Source organism: Anolis sagrei, chromosome 6, assembly GCF_037176765.1.
Source record: "Anolis sagrei isolate rAnoSag1 chromosome 6, rAnoSag1.mat, whole genome shotgun sequence".
NCBI classification, from domain to species: domain Eukaryota; kingdom Metazoa; phylum Chordata; class Lepidosauria; order Squamata; family Dactyloidae; genus Anolis; species Anolis sagrei.
In genome coordinates, this window is record NC_090026.1 from 28,539,716 (window position 1) to 28,563,901 (window position 24,186).

At 43.6% G+C, this 24,186-nt stretch overlaps 1 protein-coding gene across 2 annotated transcripts; it reads right to left on the bottom strand.

The window, feature by feature from the left end:
* Positions 1-5,001: 5,001 nt before the first annotated feature.
* On the bottom strand, positions 5,002-18,859 carry LIN7B (lin-7 homolog B, crumbs cell polarity complex component). 2 transcript variants are annotated; one of them, XM_060780732.2, is made up of 6 exons: positions 18,757-18,859; positions 16,033-16,151; positions 14,480-14,551; positions 13,722-13,931; positions 12,682-12,845; positions 5,002-10,721 (listed from the first exon to the last, which is right to left on the bottom strand). In XM_060780732.2, exons 1-6 carry the CDS (start codon positions 18,791-18,793, stop codon positions 10,700-10,702), a joined length of 624 nt encoding a protein of 207 aa, XP_060636715.1. In that variant the 5' UTR covers positions 18,794-18,859; the 3' UTR covers positions 5,002-10,699. The 2 variants fall into 2 exon arrangements, with proteins under 2 accessions (XP_060636715.1, XP_060636716.1); XM_060780733.2 differs by lacking the exon at positions 18,757-18,859 and adding an exon at positions 18,360-18,526.
* Between the last annotated feature and the right edge of the window lie 5,327 nt (positions 18,860-24,186).

The window sequence follows — 24,186 nt, forward strand, 5'->3', positions numbered from 1 at the left end:
CAGGAGAGCTTTATGTTTTCTTGCTATGGTGAAGGGAGTTGGACTGGGTGGCCTTAAGGCAGCATTTCTCAACCTGGGGTTTGGCACCCCTGGGGAGGGGTTGCGAGGGTGTGTCAGAAGGGTCACAGTATTTTCTGTTAGTCATGAGGGTTCTGTGTGGGAAGTTTGCCCTAATTCTGTCGTTGGTGGGGTTCAAAATGCTCTTTGATTGTAGGTGAACTATAAATCCCAGTAACCAGAACTCCCAAATGTCAAGGTCTATTTCCCCCAAGCTCCATCTGTGTTTATATTTGGGCATATTGAGTATTCGTGCCAAGTTTGGTCCAGATCCATCATTGTTTGAGTCCACAGTGCTCTCTAGTTGTAGGTGAACTACAACTCCAAAACCCAAGGTCAATGCCCAACAAACCCTTCTAGCGTTTTCTTTTGGTCAGGGGAATCCTGTGTGCCAAGTTTGGTTCAATTCCATCGTTAGTGGAGTTCGGAATACTCTTTGATTATAGGTGAACTATAAATCCCAGTAACTACAACTCCCAAATGACAAAATCATATTTTTTTGAGTAAGAGTCACTCCTTGTGTAGTGAGACATTTTGTTGCCAAATCTGATGTGATTTCATTCATTGGTTCTTTTGTTTTTAAGGTACTCATTATGCACAGAGCATTTATATATATATAGATACAATCCAGATATTATTGCAATTCTAGTGATTTGTGCAAAGAAAAATAAGTTTAGTTGTGCTGGTCTTGGAACTTCTTACTGGGTGTCTTATTTTAAGAAGAATGTAGACACAGGGTGGTGCAGTGGCACAGTGGGTTAAATCACTAAGCTGCAGAACTTGCTGACCTGAAGATCGGTGCTTTGAATTCACAGTATAGGGTTCGAATTCACAGTATGGGGTGAGCTCCTGTTGTTAGCCCCAGCTTCTGCCAACTTAGCAATTCAAAAACATGAAAATGTGAGATCAATTGGTACTGCTTCAGTGGGAAGGTAACAGCACTCCATGCAGTCATGCTGGCCACATGACCTTGGAGGCGTCTATGGACAATGCCGGCTCTTTAGTTTAGAAATGGAGATAAGCACCAGATTAAGTCTAGTCTGTCTCAACTAGATTTAATTTCAAGGGGAAACCTTTATCTTATAGACAAATTAGAGGAGGTTCATAGAAAGGTAATGAGGATGAGAGGTATGGAGAACAATACATGTGCCAAGAGGTTGAAGGAACTGGGTATATTCAATGTGATTAAGAAAAGACTTAAAATGTTGTCACAGAGAAGAAGGACAAGTCCGTTCTCAGCTGACCGAAATGGTTGACATTACAGGAAGGTAGCTTTTGATTGAACTTTAGAAGAACTTCTTGACAGTGAGAGTGGTTTGGCAATGAAACAATTTCCTAAAGAATTGGTGGCGTTTCCTTTGGATAACTTCAAGAAGAATCTGGATAGCTTTTGACTGAAGCTTAGAAGAACATCTGGGGAGTAAAAGTGATTTGGCAATTGAATTAATTTCTTAAAGAAGCAATGGGGTCTTCATCTTTGGATGTCTTCAAGAAGAATCAGTGTAGCTTTTGATTCAGCATTGGGAGAACATCTTGACAAATTGGTTTGGTAATGGAACAAATTTCATAAAGAGGTTATGGGGTCTTCTTTGGGTGCCATCAAAAAAATAGTGTGGACAGACACCTGTTGGGGATCCTGAACTGAGCGAGGAGATGGACCCAATGGCCCATGAAACCTCTTAGAATAATAGAACCACTGAGTTGGAAGAGACCTCGCGGGCCATTCAGGCAAGAAGCAAGAAAATCACATTCAAAGCACCCCCGACATACTCTGGGGCAGAGAGTTCCACTACTGAACAGCTCTCACAGTCAGGAAGTTCTTCCTAATGTTCAGGTGGAATCTCCTTTCCTGTACTCATTGTTCCTCGTCTCCAGGGCAGCAGAAAACAAGCTTGCTCCCTCCTCCCTATGACTTCCCCTCACATATTTATTCATGGTCCTCATCATGTCTCAGCCTTCTCTTCAGGCTAAACATGCCCAGCTCTTTAGGCCACTCCTCATAGGGATTGTTCTCCAGACTCTTGATTATTTGAGTCACCCTCCTCTGGACACATTTCAGCTTGTCAACATCTTCCTTTAATTGCGGTGCTTAGAATGGGACACAATATTTCAGGTGTGGTCTGATCAAGGCAGAATAGAGGGGTAGCATGATTTCCATGGATCTAAATTTTGTACTCCTATTTATGCAGGCCAAAATGCCACTGGCTTTTTTTGCCGCCAGCTCTATGATTCTATTGCTCTATGGCAGTGGTTCCCAACTTTTGGTCCTCCAGGTGTTTTGGACTTCAGTTCGCACAGTTCCTAATAGCTGGTAAGCTGGCTGGGATTTCTGGGAGTTGAACTCCAAAACACCAGGAGGCCCAAAGGTTGGGAACCACGGCTCTATGGGGTAAATAAAATGATGCTATGAATACTGAAAGCACAATGAAGATCTGCCCCAAATGGGGCCTTTTCCTTGGTGGCACCCTCCTGAAGAGGCTAACCAACCTTCAGACCTGTAGGATATGAATTTTGTCTTGTTTTGGCTTTGGAAAGTGCTAATTTTTATCTGTTGTTATAATATAATAATTGTCTGAAATTGTTCTAGCTAAAATTAATATATGATGCTGTATCATATTGTTGTGATTTTCTTTTACTGTGTTCTATTGTTTGGCTTTTATAAATTGCCTTGTAGATATTTTTTTATTAAAGCCAATGGATAGGACTAAAATATTATTTTATTGTATTCTTGCAAATACATTCAGCTTTTTCCTTTGCCCTCCTTTCTAAAAATATGCAGCATTCATAAGAACCTGCCTCTATCACCTTAGGCCATTTTTCATTATGAAAGACACATCAGGATACAGTTGCCCAAACCAGCCGCACGTCTGGCAGAACTGGTTGGGCAAAGCTTTACAAACAGCCTTCGTGTTGGTAAAACATTTGGTTTTATGCCTGTGCTGCTTAAAGCAACACCACTCCCCATCTGGCAGACATACCATCTAAATGTCCTTGCACGTATATGTATTTAGTCACATTCATGCTTAGAGTATATGTACACTCTAGAATGAATGCAGTTTGATATCACTTTAACTCCCATGGCTCAATGCAATGAATCAAGAGAGTTATATTTTCATAAGGTCTTTAGTCTTTTCTGCCGAAGAGTGCTGGCGCTTGACCAAACTACAAATCCCAGGATTCCATTGCAGTTGAAGTGGCATCAAACTGCATTGATTCTGCTGTGTAGATGCACTCTTAGAAAACCCAAGGTCAGTAGGATAATTTAGTGGGTGGAAAGGATACATTCTGTTCTGCCACCTTTAAAGGTCTACCTGTTTGACCTCAAAGGCCATATCAAGCCATATAATTGTGCAGGTGGCTCAATGGGCCATGGGTGGCATAATGAGTTAAACCCTTGTGCTGCTGAACTGCTGACCTGAAGGTTGTCAGTTCGAATCTGCAAGATGGGGTGAGCTCCCATTGTTAGCCCTAGCTCTTGCCAACCTAGCAGTTCAAAAACTGTAATCCGCTCTGAGTCCCCCCAGGGAGAAGGGCAGAATATAAACAAACGTTGTTGTTGTTGTTATTGTTGTTGTTGTTATTGTTATATAGAACCACGAAAGACCAATGGTAGTCAGTACCAGAGCTTGGATCCAAGAGTACTAAAGAATTGCATCCTTGTTTTTCTACAACACCGCCTGAGCTCTACAAGTGGAGCATTTTTCTGAATGAAGCAGAGAGTATTTGAGGACCGGGACACCCATAGGGATACCAAGGTGCTTGTTTATAAAACTGTTGTCCTCCCAACCCTGCTACACGCCTGCAAGATGTGGGTTGTCTACAGACGTCACATGCAACTCCAGGAACGATTCCATCAGCGCGGCCTCTAGAAAATCCTTCAAATCTCTTGGGAAGACAAGCGGACAAATGTCAGTGTGCTGGAAGAAGCAAAGACCACCAGCACTGAAGCAATGGTCCTCCGTCATCAACCCCATTGGATCAGCCACATTGTCTGGATGCTTGACCACTGTCTCCCAAAGCAGTTGCTCTACTCCGAACTCAAAAACGGAAAACAGAATGTTGGTGAACAGGAAAAGTGATTTAAAGATGGGCTCAAAGCCAACCTTAAAAACTGTGGCATTGACACTGAGAACTTGGAAGCCCTGGCCTTTGAGCGCTCCAGCTGGAGGTCAGCTGTGACCAGCAGTGCTGCAGAATTTGAAGAGGGTGAAAGAGAGAAACATGCCAAGAGGAAGGCGCATCAAGCGAACCCCAATCGGGACTGTCTTCCACCTGGAAATCAATGCCCTCACTACGGGCGAAGATGCAGATCAAGAATAGGGCTCCACGGTCACCTATGGACTCACCACCAGTACACTGATCTTGGAAGACTATCCTACTCAGAATACGAGGGATCGCCTAAGTAAAGTACATGCAGTATCTGGGGAGGAGGATTTAAAACTGAATTTTGCCCCCAAATATCCCACCATAGAAGCATCCAGACCTTACTACACATGGAATCATGGTGTGATCAGAGGATATTGATTACTTTTGCCCATCTGTAGCTTTGGTATAGCTTCATCACAGACAGACCAGCAATAGATATCACACAACATCCTGTGATAGGGACTATCACTAAAGGGGACAGTCCTGCTTCTTATGCTGGTTCACCACCTCTGTGTGATAAAGTCCCTAGTTCCATCTTCCAACATGGTTCTCCATGTCTGTCTGTAATGTCCCTGATCCCATACAACAACAAAAACACAACAGGGACGGATCCCAATTCTGTGAGGAAAAGGTAAAAATTAAAGTCGAATACATTCCTGGGGAAAAGAGCAGAGCCCACCTCATTGTTTGTTTAATCTACTATATGATGCAGAGTATAGATCCAAAGTGCTATCCATCCATCCAGGTCACCCCGGTCCAATCAATCCATCTTTATGCGACGCAAGAAAACACTGATGCTCTTTTTTCCGATATTTTATTGAATTCCAATGTTCGGTATAAGATTTATGGTATTTATTTATTTATTTAAGCAATTGAACAACTGCTCCCCCTATCATAAATACTGCCGGATTTATTGGGATATGCCGTCGCTTTACTGTAAAACCGTATGGATCTTTTTTTTTTTAAGCTGAGAGGTGAGCAGACTTGAAGCCTCAGGATTTATTTTTTAACGAGAACTCACCAATTATTCTCTCCAGCTGAAGCCAAGTGCAAAATAGCAACTCATGGTGGGGGGACTCAAGCCCCTTCTACAATACCATATAATCCAGGTTATCAAAGCAGATTATCCACATGATCTGCTTTGATCTGGATTATATGAGTCTACATTGTAATATAATCCAGTTCAAAGCAAAGTCTGGATTTTATATGGCAGTGTAGAAGGAGCCTCAGTGGAACACTGAATCCAACCTAGGTTTTAATTCAGTCTGTAGAGGAGCTATTGACATTGGTAGACTTTCTTTTGATTGTTTAGTGATTGTCTAGGATTTTGGGTGTCATCCAACCCTTTTAGCTCCAGGCTGAGGAAGATATGGCCCTCCATTCTTGCAAGAGTGAACCTTCTTTGTTGTTTCTTTGTGTATGCCCCCAAATCATTTCCAATGTATGGTGACACCAAGGCAAACCTATCATGGGGTTTTTCTCAGTGAGACGTGTTCAAAAGGGGTTTGCCTTTGCTTCCCTCTCAGGCTGAGAGAGTGTGACTTGTTCAAGGTCACCCAATCGGGTTTCCATGGCCAAGTGAGGATTTGAACCCTGGCTGTTGTAGTTGTGGTCCAGTGCTCAAATCACGATGCCATGCTCGCTCTCTATAGATCCCACTGTCCTTCATTATTAACTGGGTAGAAGGAGAGATTGGGAAAAGTACTTTTATGGACTATAACTCTCAGCACTATTCATCACAATTACTATTGGCCTTTGTGTTGTTGAAGGCTTTCATGGCTGGAATCAAGGTTTGCTGTGAGTTTTCCAGGCCGTATGGTCATTCTCCAGAAGCATTTTCTCCTGACGTTTCACCCACATCTATGGTAGGCATCCTCAGAGGTTGCGAGGTTTATTGGAAACTAGGCAAGTGGGGTTTATATATCTGTGGAATGTCCAGGGTGAGAGAAAGAACTCTTGTCTGTTTGAGGCAAGTGTGAATGTTGCAATTGACCACCTTGATTAGCATTGAATAGCCTGGCAGCTTCAAAGCCTGGCTGCTTCCTGCCTGGGAGGATCATAGAATCAAAGAGTTGGAAGAGACCTCATGAGCCATCCAGTCCAACCCCCTGCCAAGAAGCAGGACTATCGCATTCAAATCACCCCCGACAGATGGCCATCCAGCCTCTGTTTAAAAGCTTCTAAAGAAGGAGCCTCTACCACACTGCAGGGCAGGGAGTTCCACTGCTGAACGGCTCTCACAGTCAGGAAGTTCTTCCTCATGTTCAGATGGAATCTCCTTTCTTGTAGTTTGAAGCCATTGTTCCTTTGTTGGGAAGTGTTAGCTGGACCCGATTGTTTCCTGCCTGGAATTCTCGTGTTTTCTTAATGTTGTTCTTTAGGATAGTAAATAGAGAACAACAGGACAGTAAATAAAGGGCATTTATTTATTCACTCAGGACAGTAAATAAAGAACAGCACTCAGAAAACAGGAGAATTCCAGACAGGAAACTATCAGGACCAGCTAACACCTCCCAACGAAGGATTTCCCCAGACAGGAAGCAGCCAGGCTTTGAAGCTGCAAGGCCATTCAATGCTAATTGCAACATTCACACTCCCCTCAAGCAGACAAGAGTTCTTTCTCCCACCCTGGACATTGCCTAGTTTCCAAGAGACCTCACAACCTCTGTGGATGCCTGCCATAGATGTGGGTGAAACATCAGGAGAGAATACTTCTGGAACATGGCCCCATGCAGTCTGAAAAACTCACAGCAACCCCCTACTGGTCTTGCTGGCTATAAGGTACATTATAGGCCAAACATGTAATTTTTCTGAGCTTGGATTAATGGGGACTGTAGTCCAAAATATCTGGAGAGCCACAGCACTTTTTCTGGCCATAATGATCAGAAATTAGACTTCTGGAACACAATATATCAACAGAAAGCTACCAATGCCAGTCCTATGGCTATCTGAAGACGCTGCTACCTTGCCTGACAATACTCACACTCTGCCCAGTACTGTCTACCCTGGCATTACAAATAGAAAGCTCGGTATTTCTTTAGCACTTACATTTGCACGTGAAAAACTGGTTCGTGCTGAGTTCAGCAGGTGGCTTTGACAACTAGTATGATGTCTAGTCAACATGAATAGACCACAGCTACAACTTCCACTTACTTAAAAGTGTGACAAGGTCAAAGGCATCAAATTGCAGTTTGGAACTCACAGCTGGGTCTTTTTCTCATACACAGAGAGCCAACAAAATAATTAAAACATGATATTTTGAAAGTAGGATTCCAAGTTTGATATGAACATGGGCTTCCAGTTTCCCCCGACCTCAGTGGTTCTCAACTTGTGGGTCTCCAGATGTTTTGGCCTTCAACTCCCAAAAATCCTAACAGCTGGTAAACTGGCTGGGATTTCTGGAAGTTGTAGGCCAAAACACCTGGGGACCCACAGGTTGAGAACCACTGCCCTACCTTTTCAACTCTCTGGTACTGAAAATCTGCCCAGTGCAGTTACAGCAACATCTGCTGGTAGAAAGCTAAAAATGCATCAAAGCTCTCTCCAGTTTTATTTGTTAACCCCAATGAAGCAAAAATAGAAAAAAAAACTGCACTAACTGCCTACAGTCCTGTGACTAAGTGCAAAAGCCTTGTCAATGATAACTTAACGACACAACTATTGTGTTGTTGAAGGCTTTCATGGCCAGAATCACTGGGTTGCTGTGAGTTTTCCAGGCTGCATCACCATGTTCCAGAAGCATTCTCTCCTGGCATTTTGCCCACTTCCATGGCAGGCATCCTCAGAGATTGAGAGGTCTGATGGAAACTAGGCAAATTGGGATTATATATCTCTTGAATGTGCAGGGTGGGAGAAAGAAATCTTGTCTGCTTGAGGCAGGTGTGAATGTTGCAGCTGGAATGTGTCCAGAGGAGGGTGACTAAAATGATCAAGGTTCTGGAGAACAAGCACTATGGGGAGCGGCTTAAAGAGCTGGGCATGTTTAGCCTGAAGAAGTGAAGGCTGAGAGGAGACATGATAGCCATGTATAAATAAGTAGTCATAGGGAGGAGGGAGCGAACTTGTTTTCTGCTGCCCTGGAGACTAGAACACAGAACAATGGCTTCCATCTGAACATAATGTTCAGATTCCATTTGAACATTAGGAAGAACTTCCTGACTGTAAGAGCCATTCAGCAGTGGAACTTTCTGCCCTGGAGTGTGGTAGAGGCTCCTTCTTTGGAAGCTTTTAAACAGAGGCTGGATGGTCATCTGTCAGGAGTACTTTGAATGCAATTTTCCTGCTTCTTGGCAGGGGGTTGGACTGGATGGCCCATGAGGTCTCTTCCAACTCTATGATTCTATTATTCTATTCTATGATTCTATGAATTGGCCACCTTGATTAGCACTGAATGGCCTTACAGCTTCAAAGCCTGTCTGGTTGTTGCTCGGAGGAATCCTTTGTTGGGAGGTTTTAACTGGCCATGATTGATTCTTGTCTGGAATCTTGTTCTTTCTCTTACCCTGGACATTCCACAGATATATTGTTCCAGTGTGCCTTCCCAGAATAATGATCCCATAGCACTTTGTCTTCCAAAGCACTTTATATTGTTTTAGGTCTGCTTGTATGTTTCCACAAACGCCCATCACTTTTTTTGCCCACATCCAGCATTATTTTTTAAACCTTTAATTACATTCGGCCTACCCATAGATTTTAAACTGTGTTGTCCTACTGTTAATGCTTATGTTATTGTTTTATTGTTTTTGTTTGATTTTAATTGCTTGTATTGTTGTTGTTATTGCTTGTATTGTTGTATTATGGGCTTGGCCTCATGTAAGCCACACCGAGTCCCTTGGGGAGATGGTAGCGGGGTATAAATAAAGTTGATTGATTGATTGATATATAAACCTCTCTTGCCTAGTTTCCAACAGGCCTCACAACCTCTGAGGATGTGGGAGAAATGTCCGGAGAGAATGCTTCTGGAACATGGCCATAGAGCCCGAAAAACCCACAGCAACGCAATTGTTTCAGTTTTCAAAAAGCAGCTAAAATGGCCCTTTTCATCCTCTTTCCAGAATTACAAATAAAATCTATTAAAAAGTCCCTCCAAAGCATAACAAAAATAATGTGAAATAGTAGTAAGTTGCTCAGCCCATCGATGGACATCACTTCAAGCTGCTGACAAAGATTCAGCAAAGGAGGGGTACCAAATTCATCTTTTAAACAAATTACTGCCAATCTCTGGTTCAGATATCTAGCAAGATATCTTTGGCCCTTAACAGTTTAAAACCGAACTTGGGATAGGTCATGTTTTGAACTATGACTCCCAGAACCCCTTGTCAGCAGACTTATGTTGCTTGGGGCTCTGGGAGCTAAAATCTCTAATGTAGCCTTTTGCAGCATCTTTATATTCCCATGCAGACTTCAATGAGGGTGGGTCTTCCCTATATCAGGGGCCCATGCACAGTATTGATTGCACCGTATCCCAGCCTTCCTCCAAGGGCACCACACAGCAGGCTTCCACTACTTTAGCCTCACGACAACCTTGCGAGGTAGGTTATTTATTCATTTATATTTATTTGATGGGTATCCCACTTTTCTCCCAAATGGGACTCAAGGTTAGGCTGAGAAGCAGCAATATGGTCCACTGGTGAGACCTGAACCAAGATCCAAACCTAACACTTTGCATTATTTACACCACATCATGGATAGTTGATGGCTCCTCGCTACTCCAAAGGTGCAATCAACTCACATAAAGAGGAATAGATAGAATGGGAACCCTCCCCCACAACACCAATTAAACCCACTTCTGAAGGAGAGGGGTTTCATGCAGGAACATCTCCTATTTTTGTATTTTGATAGCCCTGTACAATTGACTCTCCACATTAACTGGGTTTAGGAGTGCAGGATCCTGCAAAAGTGGGAAAAACATGAATATCTTTTGTATCCCCCATCCGACAATATTTAACACACAGAGAAAAAAGTACAACCTACACTGTGGATGCCTTCAAGGCAACAGGGTTCCTTCACAAAGCAGAAGAAGATGGAGCTTTCTGCTGCCTTGCACCATTTTTAATAGGGACTTAAGAGCCTTGCTGCATATTTGCGAGGCTTGCAGTCCCTATTAAAAATGGCATAGAGCAGCAGTGGTGGTGGAAGCAAATCATCAATGAATAATCAAATCTGCAAAAGTTAAACCCACAAATGTGGAGAGCCAATTGTTTTCCATGGACAAAGACAGCACCCTCTTGGTAATTGTAATATTTCCCCCAGTTTCACAAAGGTTATGGGATTGCACAGACATACACTCACTCACACACAGAGAACATCTTTAAATAAGAGGAACGTGGAGAATAAATACTGTACATAGAAGCCCATCTCCCAAAGGAAGGGGGAACGTAGATAAATATGTCTCCTGCTATACAGATAAAACCATCTCGGGAGGATAGGGAAGGGAAGGGCGGGGCAGGAAGAGTCACAGGCCGCGGCCCAAGCAACCAGATATTGATGATGCAAATTATCCTCTTGACTCCAGGGATCTATGGAAATGAGAGAGAAAGAGAAAGGAAAGACCAACTGTGAGAACAATGAGCACTAAGAAAAATCCCCCTCAATTTCAAATGGAAATAGAGAGTGTTGGGTTGTCAATTTTCGTTATTATGGGTTTGTTGTTGTAATGTTCAGGTATTGAATGCTTGCCTTTTATGTTTGGGATTCACCCTGAGTCCCTTTGGGGAGATAGTGTGGAATATAAATAAATAAATTATTATTATTATTATTTGAAACACAACAAGATGAGTCCACAGCAAACAAGATCACTCTTTTGGCTATTGTATTGGATCACATGTTGAACACTTCCCAAGCGTCTAGCATTGTGTCATGTATCAGTGAATAATGCGTGCAGATCCCAGTAAAGTGGCCTTTTGTAGCTGGCAGATGGTAATTTTGTCAGCGCCAATTGTGTTTAAGTGCAGGCCAAGGTCTTTAGGCACCGCACCCAGTGTGCCGATCACCACTGGGATTATAATGGTACTTGAACCAATGTTTTTGAGAGGTTCTGAAATACAGTTTCCAGATCCTCCCAGAGGCCATGCTGCATGGGAAAATCTATAAGCCATAGTTCTCACAAACCGTGTTTTCAAAGCTCTGGTCTAGACTTCTATGGAACAATGAAGGTAAGGTGGATTCTTGCTCCAACAAATCTTAATAGCTACTGAAGTGAATCAAGCTCAGCATTCAATTTTCAACAGAAAGCTCTAAGCCAGTGTTTCTCAGCCTTGGGGTTGGGACCCCTGGGAGGGTCACAAGGGGGTGTCAAAGGGATTACCAAAGACCATCAGAAAACACAGTATTTTCTGTTGGTCACGGGGGATCTGTGTGGGAAGTTTGGCCCAATTCTATTGTTGGTGGGGTTCAGAATGCTCTTTGATTATAGGTGAACTATCAATCCCAGCAACAACAACTCCCAAATGTCAAAGTCTATTTCCCCCAAACTCCACAAGTGTTCACATTCAGGTATATTGAGTATTCATGCCAAGTTTGATCCAGATCCATCACTGTTTGAGTCCACAGTGCTCTCTGGAGTTAGGTGAACTTGGAGTTAGGTGAACTACAACTCCAAGACTCAAGGTCCCACCAAAGTTTCTAATATTTTCTGTTGGTCATGGGAGTTCTGTTGATGGAGTTTAGAATGCTCTTTGATTGTAGGTGAACTATAAATTCCAGCAACTACAACCCCCAAATGACAAAATCAACCCCCCTTCCTCGTCCAACTACACCAATATTCAGATTTGGGTGTATTGGGGATTTGTGCCAAATTTGGTCCAGTGAATGAAAATACATCCTGCATATCAGATATTTACATTATGATTCATAACAGTAGCAAAATTACAGTTATGAAGTAGCAATGGGAATAATTTTATGGTTGGGAGTCACCATAACATGAGGCACTATATTAAGGGGCCACGGCATTGGGAATGTTAAGAACTACTGCTCTAGGCCAAAGCTTTCTGAACTGTGTCAGCTGCAGTGTGTAGCTGTGTAATGCAAACATAACACAAGACCTCAGTCTATGTGAAATAAGCAAAAAATCATATATTTAAGGAATATAAAGGAAAGATGTTGTTAAGATATGTGGTGTCCCTATAAATTTCATTTTTACAATTTATGTATGGATCTATGGAGTTGGTTTAATCTCTGGTTTGCTAGTAAAACTGAATTACTGTGTTGCAAAATGATGCATGTCTAAAAAGTGTGTCATCAACATGAAACGTTTGGAAAGCTGTGCTCCAAGCATTCAAAAATCAAGCTCAAAGCTGCTGTGTACAGTCTCCATCTCCAGAGGCAGTACTATTTCCTTTTCAAGAATTGCTGGTTTCAAATGCATGGAAACCATCATATTTCTGAGAACTACTAGCTCTTTCTATCTTCTTCAAAAGGTTATAATGACACCTGCCCCCTCCCATGCCCGGAAAACCGCCTTTCACAGTTTTCTCTTACGAGTAGCTGTTGTGCTGCTGCCGGCGTCGAGCTGTCCGCATCTTCTCAAAGCGTGCCTCCATCTCTTCCAGTACTTTGGGTGTGTAGCGCACCACCAGTTTCACGGTCCCTTGTGCGGCTTTCAGAAGCTCCACTGCCCGTTCGTGTTGCTCTCCCTCCACACTCTGCAAAAGAAAAGGGAAATGGTCACAATGGAAACACAGTATGTGCTGCAAACTCCATAGCTCTTTCCTACATTGCAATCATCACTGCTGTGTTCTCTCGAGAAATGGTTGTCTTCTCCAGCATAGTTTTTTTTTATTGTATCAGAAGCAAATGGTTGGTCCTGGAAAGGCCCATTGGTTGTTTTGCTTGCTTGCTTGCATGTTGCATGTCGCTTCTGGAGCAAGGGAATCAGCCGCCTACGAAGACGTTGGCCAGGGGATGCCCAGATGTCTTGCAATCCTGCGAAGGGGCTTCTCTCGTGTCTCCTAATCCATCTAAACCACAGACATGTGCCTTTCACCTTAAGAACAGACAAGCATCCCGAGCTCCGAGGATCACCTGGGAAGGAATCCCACTAGAGCATTGCAGCGCACCCAAATATCTGGGAGTCACTCTGGACCGTGCTCTGACCTACAAGAAGCACTGCCTGAACATCAAGCAAAAAGTGGGTGCTAGAAACAATATCATACGAAAGCTGACTGGCACAACCTGGGGATCACAACCAGACACAGTGAAGACATCTGCCTTTGCGCTATGCTACTCTGCTGCTGAGTATGCATGCCCGGTGTGGAACACATCTCACCACGCTAAAACAGTGGATGTGGCTGTTAATGAGACATGCTGCATTATCACGGGGTGTCTGCGCCCTACACCACTGGAGAAATTACACTGTCTAGCCAGTATCGCATAAAGTCATAATGGAGGACCTAATGATTCCTCGAGAGAACAAATCTGTCAATACTCAAATCCACACAAGTCAAAACTGTAAATGTGGAGGGATGACTATTCAGCCATCACAAAGCACCCCATGATTCCTCACTCCACTCAGTACCCACCACGCCATTGACGGACAGCAATTGGTCTCCACGCTTGAGTCCACCGTGACGGTCAGCTACACCTCCGGGAATGATGCGGGAAATGTAGATGGGAGAGTTTTGTTCCTTGCCCCCCATAATATTGAAGCCCAGCCCTTCATCTGTCTTGGGAAGCTCTACCACCCGAGGGTGTGCATGTCCCTCACTTGCTGCAAAAGCAGCCACGGTCGCCTGGATGAAGAAAGACAAAAGCGGTGGGTGTGGGTGTGTTCTAAGGCAGCTTTTCTCACATTCGCGGTAAACAAGCTTGCTTTTGATATCAACATAATAGAAAACGGCTATATTTACAGTACTCTGTGTGTCAATTTCAACAATTCGCCTTTCACTTTACTTTAATTTTATTACTTGTTTGTTATAAATATTATTGTACAGCCAATCCTTTTAGGAATCAATGTCAAGATTTTAAGATTTACATTTTGTGTGCTATTAGTACACAGCAAACAAGATCACTATGCTTGCTTTTATATTGTATCACACATCTAGGACTGTGATACAATATATCTATCAGCAAATAATGCGTGCAGATTCAAGTAGGGTGGCCTTTTGCAGCTGACAGATGGCAATTTGGTCAGCACTGATTGTTTTGTGTGCAGGCCAAGGTACTTAGGCACTGCACCCAGACTGCATCATCATCATTATTATTATTATTATTATTATTATTATTATTATTGATGCTGCTATTGTAGTTGTTGTTCTTGGTGTTATTATTCTTTTGTTACCTTAGCTGTGGCATGTGCTCGAATTTCTGGACTCCCTGAGATATCCAGTGTGTCATACAGCTGCTCATAGACCTAACCAAAAAAGATACAAGAGTGGTCAGGATCCATAGACAACATCACGGGAAACATAGGCTACAAATGTCTTTGAAAGTAAATGGGAGTGGGGGTGTTAATAGACTTAACAGGAAATAAAAGGGGGTACATGGGCAACAGATAGGAAGCAGTGATCACAGAATATATGGGTCTGGTTTTAGCACAGCTGGTAAATCACCAGCAATGATAAGATCTACCAACTGAAAGGTTCCCAATTCAAAGCCCCGGGTCTGTGTGAGCTGCCAACTGTCAAGCACCTGAGCAGCTCGAAAACAGCTTGTGCTGTAATTGCAGAAATTAGGTACCGCTAAAACAAGCAGGGGAGTTATTTTATGGCACCATAAAGAAAAAAGATCAGAACATTCTGGGTGACCAAAAGTAAGAAGGAAGTCCTGATGGCTCTTTGTCATAGAGGATGGTGCGACAGCACCCCCTTGTGGCTGGATTCAAGTGCAACCTTCCAAGGCACCAAAAAGCTGGATGTTGACGTTGACACATCATACCTCCTTCTGTTCTGTCTGTGTCTGTATTGTCTATGCAAAATATATTTAAAGAATATATTCTTAAGATATGTGGTGTCCCTATAAATTTCATTTTTACAATTTATGTATGGATCTGTGGAGTTGGTTTAACCTCTGGTTTGCCAGTAAAACTGAATTACAGTGTTGCAAAATGATGCATAACTAAAAAGTGTGTCATCAACATGAAACATTTGGAAAGCTGTGTTCCAAGCATTCAAAAATGCTTTTGCCATGTATGTGTAATGTGATCCACCCTGAGTCCCCTTGGGAAGATAGGGCAGAATATAAATAATTATTATATGGAAGAGATGAACCAAATTCTGAACTGATCACAAACTCTTCTATGTTGGAAGTAGAAGAGTAAATAGTGTTGCCTTTCTGTTTACTTTCATCAAGGTAAACAAAACACCAAAGCAAGGCAAGTTAGTCGAGGCACATCGTGGGAAATCCCATAAACATCCCTTGCCAGGTAGAAGCACTATAACAACAAAATAACAAATGGATAGGAGCTTCCATGTCAGTAGGCTGGTGGCTCCATTCCAGGTTTTACTCTAATTGTTTTGTTTTATTTTAGAATAACTATCCAAGAGACTGAAGCCTAAGCTCTACATAAGTTCAGGACCTTGGACAGCTCAACTAAAGTCCCTTCTAAAACAGATATGGGCAAACTCTGGGTGCATCTACACCAGGCATGAGCAAATTTGGGCCCTCCAGGTGTTTTGGACTTCAACTCCCACAATTCCTAACAGCCTCAGGCCCTGTCCTTTCTGCTTAAGTAGTTGAGGAGGAAAAGGAAAATGTGCACTGCTATAAATGTGGAAACTGGAGGGAAATTTCATTTGGAGGGGGCAGTGCTATTGGGAGATTAATGCCTTCTTTTTGTCTCCTCCACCCCAAACCTTACTAGCAAAACCTCTGGGCTGAAGGCATCTCTCTCACCTCCCTTATGGCGGAGCAGAATTTGCTCTGTAGTACCCTCTGAAGGGCTTGCAGTTTCTGGGGGGGAACCTCTCCGCTCCGCTGCAACCGTTCCAGCAACTCAACCGCCCGGGCCACATCTGTGAGGAAGAAGATGAAGAAGAGAAGGAGGAAGGTAGAAGGCAGCAGGTAGAGAGAACAGCTTTGGAGAAATCAAGAGAGAAGAAGAGGCAAATGTGATGTTGAAGGCTTTCATGGCCCAAATCACTAGGTTGCTGAGAGTTTTCCAGGCTGTACGGCCATGTTCCAGAAGCATTCTCTCCTGATGTTTTGCCCACATCTATGGTAGGCATCCTCAGAGGTTGAGGGGTCTGTTGGAAACTAGGCAAGTGAGGTTTATACATCTATGGAATATCCAGGGTGGAGGCAAATGCTTCCGTTGGCGTCCCCAACCTCCTCAATTTCCTCCCTCTTCTCCATTCTAGAACAGAAATAAAGAGGACAGACAAGGGGTCAAGAGTAGGAAAGATTGAAGGCCAAACTGTGAAGAAGAGGAGAAGGAAGAAGGAGGAGAAGGCAGGAGATAGAGCAGCTTTGGAGAATCCAAGAGAGAAGAGGTGAATGTTTTACTCTAGCTTTTCTCAACCTGGGGGTTGAGACCCCTGGGGGTGGGAAGGGGTGTCAGAGGGGTTGTCAAAGACCATCAGAAAACACAGTTCATCTAGGAAAGAAATAAGGAGAGTAGAAAATCAACAAAATCTGGCTACCAGTATTTACTGGCTACCAGTAAACTCCAAAAAAAAAAAAACAGTAAATAAAGAACAACACTCAAAAACAGGGGAATTCAGACAAGAAACAACCAGGGCCAGCTAACCACCTCTCAACAAAGGATTTCCCCAGGAAGTATGAAGCCATACCTTGAAACTGCTAGGCCATAAAATGCTAATCAAGGTGGCCAATTGCAACATTCACACCTGTCTCAGGCAGACAGGCTGGATGGCCATCTGTCTGGGATGTTTTGAATGCAATTTTCCTGCTTTTTGGCAGGAGTTTCGACTAGATGGCCCAGGAGGTCATGTACTGGGTTAGATATTCAGGGTGGGAGAAAGAACTCTTGTTTGCTTGAGGCAAGTGTGAATGTTGCAATTGCTCACCTTGATTATTTATTTGTTTGTTTGTTTACAACATTTATATGCCGCCCTTCTCACCCTGAAGGGGACTCAGAGCAGCTTACAAGATATATATACATACAATATATTACGTTATGTTATTAGCATAGTACAATATCAGCAGGCATGTAGCCGGGGGGGGGGGGGCTTTGGGGGCTTCAGCCCCCCCCCCCCCGAAATTCTCATGGTGGTCTGCAAAAAGGCCTTACTGTTACATTATTTAAGCTGTTATGTTTATTCATATCATGATCTGATCACCATGCTCAATATATCTCATATGCATGGGGGTATTGGGGTAATGATATAAAAGGTTTGCTAGGGTAGACCCTCTTTCACTCACTCAGCCCCCCCCCCCCCCCCAGAATCAAATTCAGCCCCCCCCCCCCCCCCCCCCGGAATCAAAATCCTGGCTACGGGCCTGAATATCAGTATTGAATATCACTATATTGTACTAAACCATTATATTGTAATATTATTAGTAATATGTTAGAATTGAATGGCCTTGCAGCTTCAAAGCCTGGCTGCTTCCTGCCTTGGGGGAATCCATTGTTGATAGGTGGGAGCCCAACTGAAACATTCACACTCGCCTCCAATAGACAAGAGTCCTTTCTCCCACCTTGGAAATTATTCCACTGATATATAAACCCCATTTTCCTAGTTTCCAACAAACCTCACAACCTCTGAGGATGCCTGCCAGAGATGCAGGTGAAACGTCAGGAGAAAATGCTTCTGGAACATGGTCATATAGCCTGGAAAATACATAACAACCCAGGGCCATATATCCCAGACTATCAAGGCAGAAAATCTCACAATATTTGCTTTGAAGTGGGTTATCTGAGTCCACACTCAGATAATGTGGGATTTCCTGCCCTGATATTCTGGGATATAGGGCTATGTGGAAGGGCCCATAGAGTAGAAAAAAGATTGAAGGAAGGAGAAGGAAGAAGAGAGTAGACAGGACACAGCTTTGGAGAATGCTCCTCTTGGTCTCCCCCTCCTTCCTCAATTCCCTTCTGTTTGTCCAATTCCAGAGCAGGGAGGAATCAGAGCAGAAAATGTTTGCGTCTCATTGAAGAGAGGGAAGCGGAGGGTAAATGAATCTAGATGATGATCATGGAGAAGAAGGGGATGAGAATGAGAAGAGATCCCTCTTGTCGTGGTGGTGATGGTGGCCCTCACCTTTCCCGGGCGCAGCTCCGATCCCGGTAGCCATGGCTAGGAAAGCAAGGCGCCTGCTTCCACCTCCATCTTTTGCAGGGAAGGGGACCCAATCGCTGGCTTTCCTTGCGTCTTGCCAGGCGAGGGGATGGCTCTGAGCTCATCTCTCCCTCCTTCCCTCCCTCCCCGTAGCAGGGGGGGTGCCTCTTCCTCCGCCTCCGATGCGTCTCGACCCCGATTCGCCTTATCCCTCCTCCTTTTCCTCCTCCTCCTCCAGCTATGGGGCAGCCCAGGTGCCTCCCAACGCTCTTAGGAGCATCTTTGGTCCATTGCGCCTGCTTTTCCTTCCTTCCCTCCCGCCCAGCCACCTGAGAAGGCGGCTATAGGGCGTCTTCCCCTCTCTCTGCCCCCGACTTACCCCTCTCCAGCCCTAGAGGCTCCGCCAGAGCTGCCATCTTCGCGGCCAAGCCCCACCGCCGCCGCCTCTCTCACGTCAAAGGCGAAGGGAAAGGAAGACGCCCGCCTCCCGGATTTGCAACCTGACGCGCGTCCCTCCCTCCTTTCTTCCCTCCCTCCCTCCTGCCTGCCCTCCTTTTCTTGGGCTGCTGCTCTGAAGGCCTGTGGCCAGCTGGGCACGTGCCTCAGGTGCCCTCCTTGCCCGGTCTAGGGAAGACTCTGCCCTATCCTGGCAAAACTCAAGTGTGTGCTTGGGATCCCTGTTGATGATTAGGAAACAACTTGTGGTCACCTCTTCCAACCATGCCATTCTCTTTCTTCTCTGTTTCTTAAGTTCTCAAATCCATCTCTTATGACTCTAGGCAAGGACAAACTTGGGGATGCCTCCAGGTATTTTGGACTCCAACTCCCACCATAACTAACAGCCCCAGCCCCCTTTCTTTCCCCCCTTAGCCACTTAAGCCTGAGGCTGTTAGGAATGGTGGAAGTTGGAGTCCAAAATACCTGGAGGAAGGCCCAAGTTTGCCCATGCCTGATCTACACTGTCAACATAATGGCAGTTAGACACTACTTTAACTGCCATGGCTCAATGCTATGGAATCCCAGGATATATAGTTCGACAAAGTGCTAGCACTTTTTGGCATAGAAGGCTGAAGACCTTAAAAAACTATAGCTCCCATGCTTCCATAGTTTTGAGCAGGGGTCCCCAAACTTTTTAAACAGCGGCCAGGTTGTTAACTGGTGCTCTTTACAGGGAGCGGTCAACCCTCCTGTTTAAGGAGTTCCACTGGCTGCCATTCATTTTCTGGACCCAATTCAAGGTGCAGGTTCTTACCTACAAAGCCCTGAACGGTTTGGGACCTGCCTACCTGCGTGACCGCATTTCTCACGCTCCCACCTGCATCACAAGTGCAATTGGTGGGGACGAGCGAGAGGGCCTTCTCGGTGGTGGCCCCTCGACTCTAGAACTCACTTCCTAAGGATATCAGGCATGCCCCATCTCTGGCAGTTTTTAGGAGGAGCTTGAAAACGTGGTTGTTCCAGTGTGCCTTCCCAGAATAATGAACCCTTAGCATTGTGTCCTCTAAAAGCACTTTATACTGATTTAGGACTGCTTGTACGTTTCCACCAACGCCCCACCTCCTCTGTCTTGTTCATGCCCAGCATTATATTTTTAAATTTCAATTACATTTGGCTTAGCCTTAGATTTTAAATGTGCATTGTACCTTGTTCATTGTTTATGCTATTTGTGTATGAGATTTATTTTAGGTTCTTGTGGGTTTTTTCGGGCAATAGGGCCATGTTCTAGAGGCATTTCTCCTGACGCATGTTCTAGAAGCATCTCCTTGCCATAGATGCTTGCCTGCATCTATGGCAAGCATCCTCAGAGGTAGTGAGGTCTGTTGGAATTAGGACAATGGGTTTATATATCTGTGGAATGGCTGGGGTGGGGCAAAGAGCTCTTCTCTGCTGGAGCTAGGTGTGAATGTTTCAACTGACCACCTTCATTAGCATTTGAAGGCCTGGCTGAGCCTGGGAAAATCTTTTGTTGAGAGGTGTTAAGCTGTGCCTGGTTGTTTCCTCTCTGCTGTTTTGCTGTTGTAATTTTAGAGTTTTTTAATACTGGTAGCCAGATTTTGTTCATTTTCATGGTCTCTTACTTTCTGTTGAAATTGTCCACATGCGACTGAAAGCGACTGAACAAATAAACAGCAAATAACTAAGTAAGTTTTCGAAACCTCTTTCAATCAAAAGCCACAGAGAGAGTTTAGAGAGAGTTTGATCTGCAAGGCTGAACCTAGGATGGAGTGGGAGGCTTCCAGTCATGCCAAAACATTGGCCTGTGTGGACGTTAGCCATGTTTGATTATAAAACAGTTTGCAATCTCTTCCAGCTCGATGATTCTATTCTATGAATCTCAAATCTATCGATTCTGACTGACACTCAGGGAAAAGCCACAAAGGAAGGGAAATGGGTTGATCTTCAAGTTACACAACCTCCTGCTTGTATTAAGACTTATGGTGCAGAATAAATGGTTTGACTCGACCTTAATTGCCATTGCTTCACTCTATGGAATTCCAGGATTTGTAGTTTAGTGGGACACTAGCACTTTTTGGCAGGGAAGGCTACAAATCTTGTAAAACGACAACTCCTGTCATCATTCCGTAATATTGAGTCATGGCAGGTAATTTGGTGTCAAATCGTACACACTTAAGTTTGGGAGGGTTAGACAACCCCAACCCTTCCCAAGGCAGGAAAATGTGTTTCCCTAAGGACTAGAGTTCCTTGGTGAAAGGTCCTGAAACAGAGGTACATAAGCAATAAATATCGTGGGGATTCTGGCCCCAGCTCTGGGTTTGGTTTCAAACTGTTAGGGGCTTGAAGGAACACACTTCAGTGTTTTAGACAGCTCACCTGGAGCCCATAGGACAGTGGTTCTAAACCTGCGAGTCCCCAGGTGTTTTGGCCTACAACTCCCAGAAATCCCAACCAGTTTACCAGCTGTTAGGATTTCTGGGTGTTGAAGGCCAAAACACCTGGGGATCCACAGGTTGAGAACCACTGCATAGGAGAATGAGGCGCAGAATGACTATCCTCCCTTCATCAGTTGGCAGCTACTGCCTATAAGTTCAGACTCAGAACTAGAGGAGGAAGGTTGTCTGAACAAATGAGAGGAAAAGGACAAGAGGATTAAAGACAGACATATCCGTACATTAATTTGTACACCTATATCCGAATTTAGAAATTGTTAATTACAGTAGAGTCTTGCTTATCTAACATAAACGGGCCGACAGAATGTTGGATAAGCGAAAATGTTGGATAATAAGGAGATATTAAGGAAAAGCCTATTAAGCGTCAAATTACGTTATGATTTACAAATTAAGCACAAAAACATCAGGTTTTCAACAAACCAACAGAAAAAGCAGTTCAATACACAGCAACGTTATGTAGTAATTACTGTTATTTACAAATTTAGCACCAAAACAGACAAGGGTTCTTTCTTTCTCCCACCCTGGACATTATGAGGGGGGAGGCAGAATATGTTGGATAATACAGAACACTGGATGAGCAAATGTTGGATAAGTGAGACTCTACTGTACCTTCAAGTTGACTTGTGTTAACCTCAATACTTGCTACTATTCAAACAAAAATAGGAACCAGCATGGTTTGGTAGTCTGACTTTTGAACTAGAGAGCAAATATGGCGTCCTCTGTCTGTCACAGAAACTCACCCAGTAACCTTGGCAAGACACACTATGAAAGGAAATGATGAGCTACTTGTAAATAAATCTTGGCAAGAAAACCTTAGGATACTGTTAACCGTAACTTTTAATCCATGTTGAAGGTACTTAGCAAAAATGGAGGGCAATCTCAGGTGTTCCCTTCATGTCTTATACATACACAGCATGGCAGACCCACAGCTCATGTTGTTGACACTGACAGTGTTGAAAGCCTAGTCTCACTCCTCCTCACTAAGGAGAATCTGGAGCAAGCCTCTTCTGCCCCTCCCCTGGTCCTTATATAAGCAAAATCCATCCATCCTGCTTTCCTATCTGTTCCCAATGCCAATGGCGCTTTATTTCCCCGACTCTTGGATCCACAATCATTAACCACTACAGAAGAACCAACCCCAGCATTTCTCAATTTGGTGCCTTAACGTGCAAGTGTTTACAACAGACTTCAAAGACCTCGAAAGGTAAAAGCCCCTAGTTGCATTTGTGGTATTTCAAAATGCTTATGTTGGGAGCTAAGCACAGACACCATGAAGTCAGAGGATCTTATCGCAAGCCTTGTCAGGAAGTGATTAGGTATCTTTCCGTTATTTGGGGTTTAATTACGCAACCACTGAAGGGTTTTTATAGCTGATTGTAAAGCAATACAAACAGTAATTGATAAATACCTGATTTGAATTTTGTTTTATGAACTACTGGTTGCTTTTGCTTGTTTATGCAGTGTATCAATAAATTAAAAACAGATAACAGAAGATGTTAAGTACTTGGTGCACACACTACAATTCAAGCTAGAAGTATCAGTATGGTGTAATGGTCACACAGCACCAGGCTAGGAGCAGAAAGAACTTGATTCAAAGCACCACTAAGCTCATCAGTCTCAATTTAATCTCTCTCTCACAAGGCTATTGTAAGGAAATAGCATAGGAATAAGCTTGGACGCAGACCAGCAAACACAGCTTCTATGTAAGAGCTCCCTTTCCCAAGCTTGCAACCTCCACATGCTCCTCCCACACACTCTGCCGCTGTTCCGGGCATCCTTACTCAATCCTCTCCGCCACACCAGCTTTGTACCAATTAATGTTATCTGTCTTGCTTTCTTGCCAATTTTGCTTGCAACAGCCTGCTCTTTTATTAAATTAAGCCACTCTGGAGTGGTAGCACTACAACCCCCCATACATACATGCACACAAAAAAGGACAATTAGCCACGAAACTGTCATTAGTTTAGGGAAAGGGAGAAAGATGCAATTAAGGGCATCTCCAGTAAAGTGTTACTACAACACAATGTGAGAGAAATGACAGCATCAGCCCAACCATTCTACAAGACCTGGCCTTCAGAAGAGGTGGGAGCAAACCCATTTGCTTCTAACCCATTTGATCTTTGTCTTTGTAAATGCTCCCAGAAACTTGTAGTCATCACTTACAACTTGAACCTTGGCTTTAGCTTTGAGTTTTGTGAACACTATTTCACAAGAGCCCAAAATGTTGTGCACAGTATTCTCTTTCCCACATGTCTCTGATTTTGTATTTTTAACATAGGTTTTAAGCTTGTGTTTGAAAATGAATGGGTAATCACTGAAGAGATCTCCTAAGCCAAAACTAAAAGTAACCACACTGTTATGCTACATTTACCTATATCCTTAATAGAACTGGAAAAAATAAGTTCTAGGAACGATTTTAATTTCTATGAATAGAAGTCAGTCTTTTCTTGATGTACTTGTTTTAACTATGTATAGAACTTGTTTCTTTTAGCACAGCAAATTTGAAGACTAAGGATTGTCCTTGGTCAGTATATCTTATGCCCACCTTGATTAACTATAGCCCTCATGTCTATAGCACCAGCACTCATGTCTACCTCATGTCCACATTGATTAAGTATAGCCCTACATGTCTAATGTTTAGGAGATTCCACCTGAACATTAGGAAAAACTTCCTCTCAGAGCTGTTCAGCAGTGGAACTCTCTGCCCCAGAGTATGGTGGCGACCCCTTCTTTGGAGGCTTTTAAGCAGAGGACGGATGGCCATCTGTCAGGCGTGCTTTGAATGCAATTTTCCTGCTTCTTGGCAGGGGGTTGGATTGGATGGTCCACAAGATCTCTTCCAACTCTATGATTCTATACTTCAGGATAGGTCTTAATATTTTAGGTCAAATCCAAATGAA